The sequence below is a fragment of the Lagopus leucura genome, unplaced genomic scaffold, assembly GCF_019238085.1.
Source record: "Lagopus leucura isolate 7727_CA_CO unplaced genomic scaffold, USGS_WTPT01 Super-Scaffold_100014, whole genome shotgun sequence".
NCBI classification, from domain to species: Eukaryota; Metazoa; Chordata; class Aves; order Galliformes; family Phasianidae; genus Lagopus; species Lagopus leucura.
Genome location: NW_024962268.1, coordinates 10433564 through 10452867, shown reverse-complemented (window position 1 = coordinate 10452867; position 19304 = coordinate 10433564). Strand labels below are relative to the sequence as shown.

General features: G+C 38.9%; 1 protein-coding gene across 1 annotated transcript in view; it reads right to left on the bottom strand.

Moving 5' to 3' along the window:
* Window positions 1-18174, bottom strand: part of LOC122182198 (chondroitin sulfate proteoglycan 4-like) — a 38432-nt gene extending 20258 nt beyond the window's left edge. Inside the window, 8 exon segments of the mRNA XM_042875289.1 lie at window positions 865-1041; window positions 1822-2292; window positions 3148-6732; window positions 7317-7480; window positions 17836-17928; window positions 17931-18012; window positions 18015-18096; window positions 18098-18174. Of these exon segments, the coding sequence (XP_042731223.1) occupies window positions 865-1041; window positions 1822-2292; window positions 3148-6732; window positions 7317-7480; window positions 17836-17928; window positions 17931-18012; window positions 18015-18096; window positions 18098-18174 (4731 nt within the window).
* Between the last annotated feature and the right edge of the window lie 1130 nt (window positions 18175-19304).

The following is a 19304-nucleotide window of genomic DNA, read 5'->3' as shown; positions in this document are numbered from 1 at the left end:
AATTCTGTTTCTTGTAGCCATATTTGCCGGGTCCCACAGAGGAAGTCTTTAAACACTGAGGGCTTTTTGTGTATATGGGGACATGCAAACTGGTTTTGTTACTGGGTGCAACAATAACACAAATAAATAATAGAAGGAAAAAGAAGGGAAGGACAGACAGGACAGAAGGAAGTGAGAAAGGGAAAAAGGGAGAGAGAGAAAAAGATCTAAAAAGTTCTGAAGTGACAGAAGTGACTTTTTTCAAGAGTGAAATGTTAAAAAGCCAACCATTAAGACAAAAAAAAGGAAGCATCACTCAGTAATTTTAAACTTTCCTTTAGGAATTGACAAGGTGGGAGGGACTACATTTTTTTCATCACAGTAACACAGAGTAATAACTTCTGTGTCTGCAGCAATATCTTGGTGACCTACCAGCCTAGATTTTCACAAACTGTGTTATATTATTCTGTTAGGAACTTTAAAATGCCCAAGAAAGCTTTAGAAGGGGAACATTCTGCTTTTGTATCAGAAATGACACAAGTGATGCACAAGTGAGAATGCTGCTCTTTTCTGTCCTGTCCCAGTGTGGGATCAAGATAAGAACAAGAAGTAGCTTACACATTAGCAGGTCTGACCTCAGTGTATTTAACAGCAAGAACCAAGGCTGCACAAAGGCAACAGTAAGACATTTGCACTCTTAGCATCACTACTCTTGGTATTTTTCTAAGCCATGTTTACTAACAGCCCTGAAGACATCCTAGTGAAGAACACTATGATACAGCAGTGTTACGAGTATGAGCTGTCTACCCCAATCAATCTGTTAATGAAAATATAATAAATGATATCAGGTTAGAAATCAACATTTTAAAATTACGACAAACATACCTGGAGAATTCTGTTAACTTTTATAACAGGAGCTTCATCATTTACTGCGGTAACTGTTACAAACATTGTTTGAGGCAAGCTTTGTTTCTGTAATTCAGTGTTATTTACTATAAAAGTAAAATTGTCCATTAGTTCCTCACTTCCATCGTGAACATAGTAGATTAATTCTTGTTCCACCTGAAAAATATAACAACCTAAAAAACTAAATATGCTGAAAGAAAATGAATGTGACATTAAAAAACATGTAAACCTAGTGAAATCCTCTGGATTACCTTAACTTTTTATGACTCCAAAAGAATTAATTTATGGTCATATCTAATCTGTATCTCTACCTTTGTTCTACCCACAACAGCAAATTTTACAGCTCTGTACCTCTAGCCAGCCACGTTGCCAGTCTTGGCATTCTCCCTTCAGCCTAAAGAGAAAATAGTGGGATTCACTCCCACTGTACTCACAATATTTCCTGGGAGCTACAAATGGAAAAAAAATGAGTATTAGTAGATGGTGACTTAACATACAATTTTCCTTTTTAGAACAAACAAACTGAAGATTAGCTTTTCACACATAAATTTACTCTCTATGAGCAAAAACATAACCTAAAAAAAAAAAAAAAAAAAAAAGTTTCCACATCTCTCCTTGTTCAATTTACACATTATTTCAGCTGGTCAGCTCTTCTCAAGATATCCCTAAGAGTGCAAGGGGCTCGTCAGTCACTTGTGACTATAATACACTGCTTTGTTTGACCAGTGGCACTCAAGAAGTGATGTGGTTGACCATAAAAAGCAGCCACCCTTTCCTGAACACCAAATGACCAGCAGCAATATCTCTGTTACAAAGCCCAAAGCTCAAACTTCTGCATCTCAACTTCTCTCACTAAATCCTCCCACTCCAGACAAAAATTAGCATTCAACAACACGGACAAAGAATTAATCATGATAATGAATCTAAATGCATTACCTGGTTTTTGGTAAATCTGTTTAACTTTATTCCAGGAGCATTAGAATCTTCAAAATATCCATGCTTTGGCTGGTCAACTAAAATAATCTCACAGCTGAGTCCTGCAAAGTGTCTACTAGAAATTTTTAGATCGTCTTCCATGAGGGCTTTTGAGCTACCTTCAACTACTGTGAAGTTCTTTACTTCCAAGGGAATCATTTTGGGAATAATGTCAACTGAGATTTCTATTCCATTCATGGTTTGGACACCATTGGTCACATCCAGAGAAAAATAGTCACTTAATTGGTCAGAAACTGTCTGCACATACTGAACTTTGCCCTCATCAACATCTTGCTGTGTGAAGGTCAGAACTGGCTTTTGTTCAGCACCAAGATAACTCTCATCTGATGAAAACGTCCGAATGTATCCATGTAATGGAAGCTGCCTTACTGTGAACACAATCTCATATGGAGAACTGTTTTCATGGGCAACCTTAAATTGAAAAACACACCGCAGAATTATTAAACAGAAATATGAGAAATTATTTAATTCTCTTGTTCTGAATTTGTCAGTTTTAACCAGAGGATCATCAACCTAATTACTTGGCATTCCTTGTCTGGGGTACAGGTATATCTGCAGATTTTTAGTACACAATAGTTCTTGAAATAGGCATGCATTAGATGGCATGGGATTGTATTGTAACTGTGAATATTCTCTGTAAATTTTGAAAGAACACACTCTGGAATTAACTAATTGAGCAAGAGCTGTAGTGTCCTGCTTGAAACAAGGACTTACAGTCAACACAGCAGCGTGCTGCAGCAGCCCCCTCGTGGTGGTTATCGTAAGGCTACAAGTAGACAATAGGGAGCGTAAATTAGTGTTAACAAATGAGATAACACTCACGTTTGTGACTTGATGCTTTTAAAATATTGGATCAGTATTACCTGAACTAGCTCCCAATTGAATGAAAAGAAATCTTTTCTTCCCTGGGATATACCACTAGCTTAAATCAGGATGATACATGAAAATAAATACAAAAATGTCTCACAACTAAAACAAATACACAAGTGAAGATATTAATCTTTTCAAGCACCAATACCTAACAGTGCCAAAGACTACAGTCAGTCCTTCTGTTTCTTTAACATAACTGGTTTTCTTTCCTAGCAGTGGTAGCCTGCTAGTGTCAGACTCTCTCCAGAATGTGAAAACCGAAAAGAGCTAAAGAAGAGAAAAAAATTTGGTGAAAGAGACTGCAGATTCCGCAATATCTGAAAAAGCAGAGAAGAAAACTTGCTACTAGAGTGGAGAAATGGCCAATACAGTTTACTAGCAATTCAGTTAACTCACTTGCAGTTTTCCTTTACTGATCTTAACTGTTTTTCCTTCTTCAACTAAGAGACTGTTACTGTTCACAATCCTTGGTGGCCACTGATGACCTTCCAAATACATGCGAACATGCACAGCAGAATCAAGATGGATGTTTTTAGCATAGACTGTAAAGTTAAACGTGTCAATAAGGTTGTTGCTGTCATCATGCCTGTAGGTCACGTACCCCCTTATCAGATCAAGCTGTGTGAAGGAGTCCATCACTAAACTATTTACATATATTTTTCCATATTTTGGGAAAGTGGTTATCTGAAATGTAATCTCATGATCATTTCTGATGTCTTGGTTTGTACTAGCACTTAGGTTAGCTGTTGTAACAATTTCCTCTTTTCCTTTTTGAACCAACAGGCCTGTGTTATTTGCCAAGATAAGATAAGGATCAGTGGCATTAACTTCTAGAAGGAAAGATGTGTAATGTTTGCCATCTGTCACAAAGAGCACAAAACGCCCAAAATCTGCACCATGGTGTATAAACAAGACTTGCTTTTGCTCCAGGTCTGCTTGCTTGAATTGATAGAGTCTGTGCAATGAATCATTTGTTAGCACCAAATCCCCATTCGAAATGCCACGTCTTGTGTATAGCAGCTGCCCATCTTCAAAATCAGAATCAGGATCGTGATAACAAAGATCTGACAAAGTCAATAATCGCTGTCCATTTCTCACAATGTTGAATACTTTATCAACAACACGTACTGGTTTTTCATCATTCTTCAGCTGGACAGAAATGTTGAATCTAATTTCTACTGAGGAAGGTCCTACTTCAGGATCAAAGATTGCACTCTCCCTTGATTCTTCATTGGAAACTCTCACAAGAAATTCATCAAACACTGTTTCAGAATCATCATGAACGTATATAAGACGCTTATCAGTTATATCTTTATTAGTGAAAGTGGTGAGATTGCCATTACTCTCAAATGAATCTGAAGAATTAATGAGTTTTAATTTCCCATGTTTAGGAAACTTTAAAACTGTATATTGCAAAGTTTTATTATCCAGTGTTTGCACAAACAATTTTGAGTTTGTTATTAATTCTCCTTCACCTTCAGTAACAGTTAAGCCATTGTTAATTAAAACTATGTTTCTAAAATCTGATTTGATGTAGATTTCAAAGTCAAAGACATTTGATTCCAGATACTTTGTAGAGATGAGGAATTTAAATGAATCATGATTGTCTTCACAATAGTTGCTCATTAACTGATATGCCACTTTTTGATCAGCAATATCTTTCTGGCTAAAGACTGAATATTCTTTCAAAGACTGGTCATTAAGCAGTATATCTCCACTCTTTGGTAAGGACAGCAATTTAAAGTGAAGCTCATCTTCAGGTACTTCTTGACCCATAAGCACAGCAAAAAGATTATCTGAATTCAAGTATTTCTTTTTTGATTTTTCAATTTCTAGAGGAGCATATTTCAATAAACTGTACCTTAACCATTTCACTTGGACTGGAAACACATACTCTTCACTGATTCTGTTTCCTATGCTAACTTTGAATTTAAATTGGTCAGTAATATTTTCACGCTGAACTTCCTTAAAAGTGCTACAGTATCGCACACGGCTGCGCTGAATGGAGCGCTGAGAGAAAGAGCTGACTTGCTTCCATTCCCCCCTTGAATGCTGCCTTTGAACTTCCCCATACTGGGGTGCAACTGTGATCTCATATTGAATCTCCAGCTCCTGTAGGTCGGCATTTGTTTCAACTGTCAGATGCTTGGATGTGATTAGAGCTGTAGCACCCTGGACAAGTTTTATTCCTGAGTTGCTAACAACTCTGTATTCCAAAGGAATTGCCATGACGCGTAACACAACAGTATTGCTCACTTTCTCACCATCGTTTGCTCTCAGAACAATTCTTGAGTTCCTGACACCTGTGTGGACAAAGAAAACATAGCCTTTTCGTAAGTCCTCATTAGAAAAAGTAGTAATAGCCTTTCCAGGATGCTTTGAATTTTCTAAATATCCTGCATTTGCATTAAGATTTCCAAGAACTGAAAGACTGAGGTCCAGAGGATCTGTATCATTATCTAATACTTTTATCAAGTCACTAGTCAAACGTTTCTTTGAGTTTTCTATCAAAAGCAGTAAGTTTCCCTCAGCAAGTGTGATCTCAGGAGCATCATTTACTGGAGTGATGATAATGCTAAACATATACTCATCATTTCTTTGCAAATATGGAGGCGCAGTCTTTCTATTGTTTGCAGAAATTGAGAAATTAAAATAATCATAAGTATCTTCAGAGCCACCATGGATGTACAGAATCTTCCCTTGCCACACATCCTGCAAAGTAAACATATTTACCTCCAGCACTGGTTCAACATCTAGTTTCAAGTTACCACGTGATGGCGGTTCCTTTATTTCGAAAAGAATTTGTGACAGATTAATTCCTAATTTCTGAAAGTCTAAATTAACTTGAATATGTTTAGATTCAAGTGAGGCTTTTCCACCTTCTTGAACAAGCAGGTTACTCAGAACTAAAAAGTGGTTTTCATCTTCCTTTCCCAGAGAGACAAAGTCTTCAGGGGAAAGGGCAAGTGTTGGGGCTGCTTTTACAGTAGGATATTTTACAGCCATCTCCAAAGAAAGATTTGTATTAAAAGCATTTTCCGTTTCACATCCAGCTGAAATATCCTTTGTTACTTGAACATTCTTCAGCGATTTCTTTTCTGAATTGACTTTCAGGTCTCTCAAGCAACCTTTGAAGGACCTTCCTCTGCCATGCTTCCCAGATGCACCAGACATACCAGACATAGAGGTTAGCCCTAACTTAATCACTTCCGATCGTTTACTGTCATCTACGCCACCTACAAAGAGAGACCCGTTCAGAAGCAGCAGCTCATTTTGAGGAGGGAATGATTTTTTAACAGTTTCTTTATCCAATGTCAGTTGTAAATATTCTGCAGTAAATTTCAGCTTAATATAATGCCAATGACTGTCATTGACTGACCTAACAGAGGAAAGGTGGGTTCTACTTTTATGCTTTTCAATATAGGCTTTAATCAATCCATCTTCCACTTCCATTGCAATGAAATCTCCTTCTTGTCCAGGATGATAAAGCAGCAAGCCACGTGCAGCTGATGTTTGCAATGCAAATTCCAAGATTCCCTCACCATCAACATTCCATAATGGGAAAGAAACATAGGATCTGGAACTAAAAAAACTGATGGGTTCATCTTCACCTGCAAAGAATTCATCGCTGCATCCCATTGAAACTTCATGGACTTTTTTAAAGCTGGAAGATCTCAGGGGCATCAGAATGTCTAGCTGATTAAATAACACATCATCAATACATCCTCGAAAGCCGGGCAGTCCCCCAGCAAGGTAAGGAACATCAAGCTCTGTAGTACCACCGAGGTAGAATCCATGATCAATATTTAATTCATAGAGAAATCCAGGCATTTTTGCAGTAGTCCTATCATTTTTATCAATTAACAATGTGACATTATCACGTTCATGATGCAGTTCAACCAAGTGCCAAGCTAAATCATTCAGATGAGATTTTTGCCAAGATCGCAATATTCGTTCTCCCATGCCAAAGTTAATTCTCAACTGCAAGAAAAAATTAAAAATACATCAAAATCCAAAGTAATCTTTTTTACAATCATATATTCATAGAGACTTGCTAGGTTCATTTTCATTAATTTTCATATTAAGCATACCATTCATAAAATATAATTTAAAAAAAAGAAGTCTCATTAAATATTTGTGTAGGTTCACTTGACATCACAAGTCTGACTTGTCTAATTGAAGAAATGGGAATGGACTGCTCTCTAATTTTGCTAGAACCAACAACTGAGAATCCAGGTGACAGCGTTGTTTGAAGAACACGCCTTGCAGAAAAGTTATTATTTGGACCCCAACATTTTTTAAGATGTTAATATCATTAATTCCGAAATTTTACCTCATTGAACCTCATGCGTTGAACAGAGTGATTACGACTTTCTAGAGATCTAGGAGGCTTCTAAATAAGTAGCTTCTTAATAACTATCATTGTAAGAAACATATAATTTAATTGAAAATTTCAAAAAAATGTTATGTGTCATTTCCATTTTTTAAACATAAACTTTGAGAACTGTTACTGACAATAGCTTAAAGAAAAACTCAACAGCAGAGGCTATAGTTACAAATCATACCTGCAGATTTCCTGACTGTAACTCTATCAAACAATAACCTTTCTTCCCAGCTGCAAGAAAGAGCAATCCATGTGGCTTGCTTGTTAGAAACCGTAACTGTAAGGTTGTCTGACAGGACGCTTCTGCCATCTTCAATGCCACAAAACTATCACCATAAAATGACACTAAAAGAAAGAAAACAAGCATGAAATTTAGTTACACACATAAATTCTCTTTTTCTCATTTGTATCTAAACGTATATAAAAAAAACATATATAAATGAGAGTTAATACTTGTCTTGGTTTAAGATGACAGTTTCCTTATAGTATCTGGTATGTAGTGTTTTGGCTTTAAGAGAGAAACAGTGTTGACAGATTTTAGCTTTTGCTGAGCAGCACTGCACAGCGCCAAAAGTTTCAGATTCTCATACTGTCCTGCCAGCAAGGGGTCTGTGGGTGAACAGCGAGTTCAAAGAGGACAGAACTAGGAGAGATGATCTACACTGGCAAAAGGGATATTCCACACTATATGGTGCCATGCTGAACTATAAAAGTGAGGGGAGTTAGCTAGGGTGAGAAATCTCTGCTTGAGGACTGTCTGGGTGCTGGTCAGTGGGTGGTGAGCAAATAGAGAAAATACACTGTGCCTCACTTGTTCTGTATATTCTTTATTATTATTATCATCTCTTCTAATTCAGTCTTATTAAACTGTCTTTATCTCAACCCATGGGTTCTACTTCTTTTTTTTCTGATTCTCTTCTGCATCCCAGTTGGAGGGAGGGAAGAGAGCAGACACTGCTGCCAACTGGCTAAATCACAACATGAACAGAAATATATCTTAGATATCAAATTCATCCTGTCATTGGATAAGAGCTCAGTGGCCGTATCAGTTTGGACAAGAAATGAACATAGCCCATTGGCTATCTCCAATTGTAGTCAAACAATATCATAAGAATGCACAAGTATATTTAACAACTTCCTTCAAATACACTCCTACTCTGCAATTCTTTTTGATTTCAGTCTTCTCTGGAGCTTACCACAGTTGGGCTGTTTTTGAATTGTCAAAGTATTTCTCTCTGAAGTACTTATCTAGTTTCTCTTTGGGTACATGTAAGCATATTCATCTATAATAAGTTCTCCTACATCTCTGCCAGAGACCTCCTATGTCATCTTGGGTAAGAAGACTTGCAGGTCTCTGGCACCCTGCAGAAACATATTCTTTCACATTTTCTTGTCTCTTACTTTTCCAGGCTCAAGAGTCCTACCTATTCTGTTGGTTCCTTTATGCAACCATCAACCAACCCTGATGCCCTGTAGCCCAATAGCTCAGTTTTGTACACATCTCCTTCAGTTCTTTACTCTCTGAAGGAGAAAACAACTGTAACAACAGCAAACTTCTTCATTCAACTGCTCTCTGCCTTTACCACCTTCTCTATTACTATACTGAGCAGCACAAATTGCAAGACAAACTCTGTAGAACTCTTCTGCTAACAATCTCTCTTTCCTCACAAAAATAAAAAGGGATTTCAGCTTGAGAATCTTCCTAGTTAACAGTAAACATCATACTGTTTAGCTTCTCTGCCACAGTCATGCTCTTTCCGAGTGCTTTTTATTAACCACCTCTTATTTATTAACCACTTAACTTAATTAAGTGGATATGTAGATTCTATACAGGATTTTTGTTCTTGATATATACACAAAAATATCTATATATATATAGATATACTATATCTAGTAATAACTTTGATAGCTGACCTTTGACCTGATTTTTTTCAGGCCTGCCCATTTACACATTAGATCTGTGAGGGCCTATGATGTCTTCAGCAGCACTAGGACACAATCACTTTAAAATGCCAGTAGTTATATATTTAGTTTGCATCTTTCAGCCTCATGTAAGACAGCTTTCTCGTTTTAACACAGACCTTTTTAAATTTAAGCATAACTGCAGAGAACATCTTAGCTGAAATCGTTTCTGTTTCCACATTAACTCCCATCCCACTGAATTTGATAACACTTTAGTGACTCTTAGAAAAAACATGCAACTTCAACTCAGATTCCAGACTCAATTCTGTAAGTTTCAGACTATCAAACCAGAGGCCTCATTAATCAGTTGTTTGATGAAAGAATTGCTAACATTAGTATTCTAAAATTTTGCTATAGAAGAAGATTTTAGTGGCTTTCTTAAGAACAAGATTTCTGCAAACCCCAGAGCCAAAAACAACGTAATAGTATGTTATATTCAGTACCCATAGAAACAGAGGGATTTTTACATTATTGAGGTACACACACTTCTTGCAAAGGAAGAGTCACTACTGTGTGTAAAAAAAATGGTTCTAAATTAAAAAAAAAAAAAAAAAAAAAAAGCTTTCATCAAATAGCTCTAGTAAACCTAGCAGGTATTCCACAAAATCCATACAGCATAAAACAAAGGCTGTTTTTTTATATAGAAATGTTGCTATTTTGAGGTTAATAAAGAAAATAGATTAAAAAATAGTACTAGGATACAGAACCACATACAGTATAAATGAGAACCTCTCACTGATGAGACAGAAAATAGCTTAAGTGTTCATAAGTGTTACATTACGGAGAACACATATTGTAGTAATGGCTAGGTATGTTACTCTTCCTACAGACGAAATGTAGGTCGTTGATGGTATCCTGCTGTGCTTTGGAGTCAATGACACAGGTAAGGGAGAGAAGTCCTCAGATGTCTATCTCAGCAAATGAAGCATTCAGATACTGTCTTCCTGAATGTCATAGGAAGTATACCCTAGCTTTCTGAAACAATTTGTGTTAATCAAAAATTGATTAATTTCCTTCAGCTACTGCAGTAACATTAGAATGGAAATATAATAGAATGAGTACAAGAAGGATCCACCCTGAGATGCTGCCACTCACCCTACTGAGGTTCACTTTGTTTCTACTTATATTTTAGCACTCCTATGGATGGGGAAAGAAAAAGATTCACTACAATTTTATCAGTGAGGTTCATCAGAAATTAACAAGTAAAATCCAAAGCTTTTGTGGACTTTATCATCATGAAAGTTTCATTATGATTACTCTAATACAGCCCACAGATTTCATCTAGGAATTTCTGTATCAAAACTAATGACCATGGTTGGAACTTGAAATTAACTTCTCAAGACATCAAATTTTCATTAGACTCAAGTATGCTGGATGAAAAAAATACTGGGTGTCAGGAGAAGAAATTGAGCAGAAAGACAAACTTATCCGTTACTAAATGCAATTTAAAATAACCAGAAATGAAGTTGCAGAGAGACAACATTTTTCAGTGTGCCACTGGGAAACGGTTTGGTGTTTTAAGTGGTTTTCCTATAAAACAAAAAACAAACATAAGTTAACATAAGTTTTTGCCTCCCACAGAACACATCAGAGTCACAATCCACCACTGAAGGTAGGATAAGAAACTCAGTATCAGGCAGTGATCCAGTACTAAATGAGATCTTGTGCCAAAACCACCTACTGCGCTTTGGCATGCTTTCTGCTTCAGTACTCATCAAAATAAGCAGCATGTTATTACAACACAGGAATCAAGTTCCTCTAAAGCTGACTCTTTCAGGATGATTTTAGAATGATTTCTGGCTGAAACCAGATTTTAACTGTCATGCCACCATGTTAGAAAAGGGGACATTTGCTCCCTTGATAATGGAATATGTGAGTTTAACATATCACAGAGTGAACAATTCCTTTGGATTTCCTGAGTAGACGATCAATTTTACAATGTCAATCTATGCCCCAAAGGAAAAAGATGGGTGGAAGGAGACAAGAATAAGATCTAGGTCAATTATAATTTTGTCTTTGTGCACATTTATACATAGAGTAGAAATGAACAGAACAGGTTGGGGCTACAAAGTTCATCACGTCCAACTGCCTGACAACTCCAAGGCTAACCAGAAGTTAAAGCACATTGTTATCCAAATCTTATTTCCCAAGAGGCATTACCCAAATGCCTCATAAACAGTGACAGGCATAGGGCACCAACCTTCTCCCCAGGAAGCCTACTGTTGTGTTTGACCACCCTTCCTACAAAACATTTCTTCCAATGTCCAGGTCTGAACCTCCTCCACTGCAGCCTTGTGCAGCTTTATGCTGTTCCTGCAGTCTTGCCAGGAAATGCTGGCTTCTATCAACATAAATACATAAAGCCAGAAAACGTGGTCATCCATTTAAAGATCTGATTTACCAGTTAATTTGCATTCCTTAACTCTTTTCCTTCTCCACTAGAGCCCACTTCCAACACTGATTAGAAACACCACACTCAGGCTATAAGTCCTTTCTAATATTTTCATCATAACAAATTGCACTTACCTGTAAATTTCAAATCTTGAAAAGTTTGAAGTAATTTTTCTAAATATTCCTGATCACCTCTGCCCACAACAGCTTTCTTAGAAGTAAACACAAGAAACCAGGTGAGAAAGAAGTAGCCTTCAGAATAACAGAGCAAAGAAATCACTCTGTTATCTAGTGGAAGCATTAGGTTAGCATTTTAACTTTTCATCCAGCATCCTTTTCCTTTGCTGTTAAAAAAATAACTGAACACTTTCAATTGTTTACCTCTTAGCTTCTCTACTCAATATGCAAAAAACAAAACAAACAAAAAAAAAAACAACCCAGAAATGCATGAAAAAGAAACCAGCCTCAAACTTGCTACACAGCTATCATAAGCTACACACGTAAATCCAAGAAGAAAATCAAGATTAAAAATTTAATTGAAAAAAAGCATTATTTTTCCACATTTTTGCCAATATTTTTCATTTCAGACTAAAGCACGTTTTCTCAGCAGTGCATAAGGAAGAACTGATATTGGAATGGCAATTCCATTCACTGTAATTAACTGAAGTAGTTTGATGCAAACATCGTATCTGATCAACTTCTTTATTCACCTGTGTTGACAAGAAACAGCGAAAGCTCTGCATATCTCAACCGTTTCCTTCCTAGGATCCATTCCACACTCTTCCTAAAGAAAGTTTTACGAACAGGCTTAGGCTTGGACCTTAACTCAGTAAGGTTTTTGTATTCATTCTATTCCTAATAGATTCTATAGAAGGGGTAAAATAAAAACCACTTTTCACTGTTTTTGAACCTGCTACTTTATCATCTAATTTTGTCACATGCTACAAAGGTAACAAGGAGCTCCAAACACAGAAAAGGTCCTCTCTTGGTAGATGCTCTAACAGATCCCTCTGGTGACACTTGCAACTATACAACAACCCTTCAAGAAAATGAAATTGTGTATCTTTCTCTGTGAAAAACAGAAAGCTAAAACAGAGTGCATTTGTCCAAGCAGGAGACTCAAGACAAAGCACAACAGGAATATTCATTAGTTGTGCCTGGTCAGCTATTGCCTTCAGTGCTTTCAGTAGATCTATGACACCTCTCCAAGTCATGATGAAGGCTTCTTCCTGTCCAGCTGAGATTGCACCTTAAAGAAAGACTAGTTCCCTGCAGCTCATTCACAGAAAGGTAAATGAGACAGAAATGGGCCAGCAGAGGTGGCTCAGATAAATATTGATCTTTCAGAATGGCAGTATTTTCCTTTGCCTCTTTTGTTTCAGTGACCTTTCCATACTAAAGGGAGACTATGAAGCACATTCCACAAGAGTTCACTTAGGGGCTGCTGAGACACTGAAGCAGTGTAACTGCATCCTTCCTGCCTTCAACCCTCCATTCGAAAAGCAAACAAACACTTCTCCATATCAACACACTTCTTCTGAACTTCCACATACTTCAGGGCACTTCAGTGAGAGACAGAGAAGATGTGGTATTTCAACATAAAGGTTTCTATAAGGTAGAATTTCAGCATTCATGAAAGTAAAGCTAGTAGCCCCCAATTATGCAAATGTGGTAAATAATGAAAGATCCCTTTAGAATCCAAAGTGCTTCTGTTGTAACTAAGATGAAATTACTGGAACAACCCAGAGAATTAGCAAAGGAGAGCAACAGTGTGGACAGCTGCAGCATGCACGCAACAGAGCACAGGAGTGCATGACGTATATGTCTTGCAGCTCTTTTTCTTTTCCTTCCTCCTGGTATGGAATTGCAAATTTTAATGACAAGAGGTGATAAATTCCTAATCATCTAGAAACAGTTTGAACTGTTAGTTGTACAATGCGTAGGTTCCAACTCTTTTCTTATAAGCTACAGGAAAAACAGCATGCAACTTCAGATGTGAACATAATAAGTAGACTCTCCCCTGGGACCTGAGGATCTGAGTGATGGAAACAAGTGTTCAGTCTTTTAATACCAAATACAAATAAATCATCATGATATTAATAACTTTTAAAAGTCTTGTTCATTTTGACTGCACAAAAAAAGTGGAGACATTAACAAGTTCTGAGGAATCCAGAGAAATTAAATGTACCTCACACAAGAAGCTTTTTACAGCTGCTCACCCTGAAAAAAAAAAAAAAAAAAAAAAAGGACAGAATGAGGGACTAAAGAATATTTCTGCAACTACTGCACATGTTCTGTGCTATAAATATGCCTAAAGCCGACCCAGAAACAAGCAACTTCTCTAGATGCTTTGAGATAACAGAGCTTTTCATCCACATCCAAGACTTTAATAAAGGTACAAGAAGAGATATCAGTCTTCTCTGAAGTGAATTCTTTAATGTCCACAAATACAGTTTACTTCCTTTTTTTTTTTTTTTTTTTTTTTTTAGCTTGACCATATTTTCCCTGAAGCTGGAACTAGAACTGAGCCAAACCAACTCCTTCACATGCTGCAATTATCTGTTCCAGCTGTTTCCTTTCAATCCGAGGCTGCCACGCATGCATTTAAACCACTGTGACTACAGGAGAACCCTAATATTGAAGTATATAAAAACAGGTCAGAGAAAGAGATACTGGTCTCTATCGGGATTTTATAATTATTTGAAAGTGAATCATTTAAACAAAACCCCCTGAAGTAAACATCTGAGTGGTGGGATATAAATGCTGTGGAAATATGATGAAATGAAATGTTTGTTATATAAAAGTGTCCTAACTGAAAAGTAATTTTTTCAGGCAGAATATTTTTATATGAGTAACATGTCTTTTTGAACTTTTGGAAAGATCATCAACAACACTCTATAGTATACCAGTGATTAAAACTACTGTTTTTTCAAGACATAATACAAATAGTAAAAGCCCTGATCCTGGTGAGCCCACATCTGGAGCTTTATGCACAGTTCTGGGCTCCTCAGTTCAAAGAAGACAGGGAACTTCTAGAGAGGGTCCAGTGCAAAGCCGTAAAGAAGATAAATGGCCTGGAGCATCTCCCTTATGAGGAAAGACTGAGTGACCTGGGTCTGTTCAGCCTTGAGAAAAGAAGACTCAGAAGGGATCTAATCAATGTCTATAAATACCTAAGGTGCAGGAGGTAAAGAGAAAAGGCCAGCCTCTTTTCAGCAGTGCCTGGTGAAAGGACAAGGGGAAATGGCCACAAACTGAAGCATAGGAAGTGCTGCACAAATGTGCAAAAGAACTTCTTCACAGTGAGGACGACAGAGCACTGGAACAGGCTGCCCAGGGTTGACTGTGGAGCATCCTTCTCTGGAGGTATTCAAAACCCAACAGGACACTTTTCTGTGCAACTTACTATAGTGAATCTGCTTAAGCAGGGTGTTGGACTAGATGATCTCCAGAGATCTCGTTCCAATCCCTATGATTCTGTGATTCTGTGAAATTGCCATTATAACAAGACATAGGTTTCATGAGTTCTCATGAGCAATATATTCTAGAAATAAAAACATTCAGCTCAAGTTATTCAAAACTTGTACAAACGAGAAGTTGGAAAAAAACAATATCTGACAGCAATTACTTTCTTAAAATAGTCTCACATTAGCTTTTTCCTTCTGAATAGCAGTGAAGAAGAATCAGTTTGGTAGCTGATTTTTCTGACATTCCGGATTGAAACCTGGCTTCACTTTAAAAAACTCTGGGTTCTGGTCCATTAGGATAGACTGAACTGGTAGACTTAAAAGAACTAACCAGAAAGTCAAGGGCTTGATGAAACGAGCAATACCTTTGTGCAGGTGTAACCTCATGCTGATAACAGCCCTGTTTTCTACAGTGAATCTCAGTGCTTCTCCTCTAGCAGGGAGATGAAAAAGTGCAATTACCAATAATAATCTGGAAAGAAAAAAATAATAATAATAAACAGCAGAAAATGTATTTTCACAATTTAAAATACACTAATGTCTTCTTCATTTTATCTTGCAGCTGGATGGAACCATATTTAAAATATTGTACTTTTAATTTAGTTCTAGCTGCATCATAGATAACATTTAACTGGTGAGATTGATAAACACCATCAGAACCACCGAATATCCCAGCATTACAGTTTGCTTACAAATCTCTGTTGGAAAGCTGGTTAAAATCTGTGTTCTAAAAGGACAGTGAGCATCTAAGTTGCAGTCTCTCAGAATTCAGGTGCATTTCTTCCAAATATCCCCAATGACTAAATTCCACACAGATATCCTTTCCTTCTTTTTCTCCTTAGCAAGGTTTCCTAAATACATTGGTGGTACTATGTCTAAGAAATACAAACACATTTCATTATTAAAATGTTTGTCTTCTGCTCCATTTGAATAGTATGCAAGAATCATATACTCTAGAAGCAGTAGGGAAGTCATCTTCTGTAAAAATTCATCAGAGAAAAACAAAATATCAAACTGCACTTTGGATGACACACCTCCTCAAGACCTGAAAGTAAAAGACATTCTGACAATTAGGAATGCTGTACTACACTGGGGTATGTTGGAAATGTCTCTTCACAGATCACAGAGTCTGAACTAAAGTTACACTCTTCACTGCACCCTTCTGATACTTCACATAACAGGAGTTCGATTAGCTAAGTTTTGATAATGACAACAGAAGATGCAAAGCAGCAAAATGACAAGGAGTGAACACAACCAAAACTACTTACATTTCTAATTCTTATTGAAGCCAGTAGCAGATGCCATCAACAGCACACAAAGGAGTACAGGAAGAATGGACACATTAAACAACTGCCAGATTTGCTAGGAATGCCATTTACAGGTAAGATAGCCCTCATTTGGAAGTGAATTCTCACTGTTGGTTCACGCTTTCTCACTGCTAGATTTACAGTGAGATTATGTGGGCAAATCAAAAGCTAAGTACCTGTAAGTCTCTAACAGATTACAATGCACACAGTGATACGCATTCTTGTGCTACATCCACATATGCTTTACACACCAGATTTCCAGATAACGATAGTCCTATAGTTAATGCACTGGGTATCAAAAACCATAGGTAATATTAAGTTTTGGTTCCATCATCAAATACATCAAAGAGTTGTGCAAACTACTTAACACCTAATTTCAGTTCACCATTTAAAAGAAGTTGTTAGTGCTGGTTTTTTGTTTCAGACTTCTGCAGGTTTTCCACTCCAATCTAAGATGTGTGGGACCGGGATCTGTCTCTCATGGCTATAAACAGCAACTACAATAGGAGACAAGTGCTGGATTTTAACATGCTGATCGGGTACAGATGCCAAACTACATTGGCTGTCAGAACTCAGCATGAAGAGAGCTTAGCTGAAGCATTCCATAATGCTGCACCTAGATTAGCACAAGCAGCAGGCTGCGTTTGACGCCCTACCCTGCAATTTGGAAATGCCTCTTCCAGCTGTGGCTGTGCCTTGCAAAGCCTGGAATTCAAGACACTACTGTAGCAGCAGGCATGAAGTGGTCTGTCAACTTCCATAGCATTGTTTGCAAAACTGTACTAGCTGACCTCACATTACTGCCAGCACAGTAAATGACAAAACTCTCAGATCATGACATTTCTGACAATGCTACATCACTACAGAAATTCCTGTGACAATCAGATCTCCTGGATACTCATGACATTTAAGAGACATTCCTATAAGCAATATTCCCCCTACCATGTGCGTGCAGACCTTTTACCCAGAAGAGCTCATGTCATGTGGGATTAGAGAGCACGCTAAAAAAGACACTTCAATGCTTACTAGCCAATTATTAAGCACAGATATTTAAATAAAAAAACTGGATGACCAGTCCTCAATGCTGTACTCACAGCTCACATGAAGATATCGACAAACATCAAAAGTAAGCATCTGGCTATGCCGGTGCCAGCTCCAGCAGAGCAGCACACGCACCAGCAACAGAGCAGCAGCCCCTGGCAGGTTTGGAAGCCAGACATCATAAGCTCAGATGGCTGCCAAAACCAGGTGCCCGACCTACCGACCACAGGGACTGCTCGTTGGCAGGTAAACCAAGACGAGAAGGAATCACAGGACATTGCACGTGCCTTCGGGCTCTGTTCATGCCATATAATTACAGTCACGCTCACAACTGTTTTAAAAAAATAATAATTTTTTTTTCACGTTCTTGTTCCAGGCCTCCCAGAGCAGCGCTGGGGGCACACGCACAGTTCACCCGCAGCTCCGACCTCACACTCCGCTTCCCGACCCCGGCGGGGCAACCCCGCGAGGGCCGCCCTCCCCCATCCGCCCGCCCGGAGCCCCGCGGCGCCCGCCATGGCGGCAGCCCTACCTGCGAGAGCCGCCCGGTCGGCGGCCAGCAGCAGCGCCAGCACTGCTAACAGCGGGGCGCGGAGCCTGCCCGCCATGCCGCCGCCCAAGAGGGGGGCGAGGCCTTGGGGAGCCGGGGTCCCGCCGCGGAGCTCCCCGCCCTCCCCTCAGCGATCGCCGCTTCCCCCCGTCCCGCCTCCCCGCTCGCAGCGGCGTGAGGGGGGCGGCTCCGCGCCGGCATAGCCCGGCCCGGCCTTCTCGGTGGCTGTGGCCGGGGCCGGAGCTGCCGAGTCGGAGAGCCGGGCCGTACGCCGCGTGTTCCGAAATGGGCCGTGTTTCGGAGCGAGAGGCGCCCTGACATTTATTTCGGTAGTTTTCTTCCCCAGCTCGTGCCTGGGACACATCGCAAGCCTTCCCGTCCTTCGTGCCCGGCCCTCGGCTGGGCCTGGGCTGCCCCGGCTGAGCGCGCACAGAGGCACCACGCAGGTTTTCCCGCCTTCGGCAGCTGCTCACCGTTTTCACAGCCTGCTGTATCGCCGTGTCACTCCAGCTGGAAGAAGCCACAGGGCGGTCTGCACTCCCGAATGCGATGTTGTCTGCAGACGTAAATGACAGAATAGTTAAGGTTGGAAAAGACCTCTAAGATCAAGTCAACCCGTCACCATCATGCCCACAAACTGTGTCCCTCAGTGTCACATCTACACGTTCCCTGAACATCTCCAGGGACGGTGACTCCTCCGCTTCCCTGGGCAGCTTGCTCCAATATGTTACCGCTCTTTCCGAAAAGAGATTTTTCCTAATATCCAACCTGAACCACCGCTGGTGCAGCTTCAGACTGTTACCTGTAGTCCTATCACAAGTTATCTGTGAAAAAAGGCCAATCCCCAGGTTGCCAAACCTCGTTTCAGGTAGTTGTAGAGAGCAATATGGTTTTCCATAAGTCCCCTCCAAGCTAAACAATACCAGTTCCCTCAGCTGCTGCTCGTAAGACTGGTGCTCATCACTTTCTTTGCCCAATAGGATTCTGGAATGGACATACAACAGAAAGTAAACAGCACATTGTAGTGCCTTTAAATTCTCTTTAGAGAGTAGAAGGAGGTTTCAGTACTCTACATATGTTCTACTTCTGACTTTTAAATACCATTGCTGTTTATAGTTGTAAAATAAAATGTCTTTTTATCTATTACTTTCTTGATTATTTTTTTAACCAAATACAGTCTGTATCTATAGTGATAATTCTTGCACAAAAAGTACTTTGCATGAGGATGTAAAACATGTTTTCTTTTAGAATAAATATGTAGTAGATAGAGGAAATATTAGGAGCACACAGTGAGGTGGTCTATAACCTGTACAGAACCTAAACTAAACAAAGGGATTTCTGCTTTTTTGTCTTATCAGTCTCCGTACTTGAAAGCACAAGGTTTTTTTGTGTTTTTTTTTTTAAGAGCATGCTTGAACTACTCATGCATGAACCACTCATCATAGTTCAAA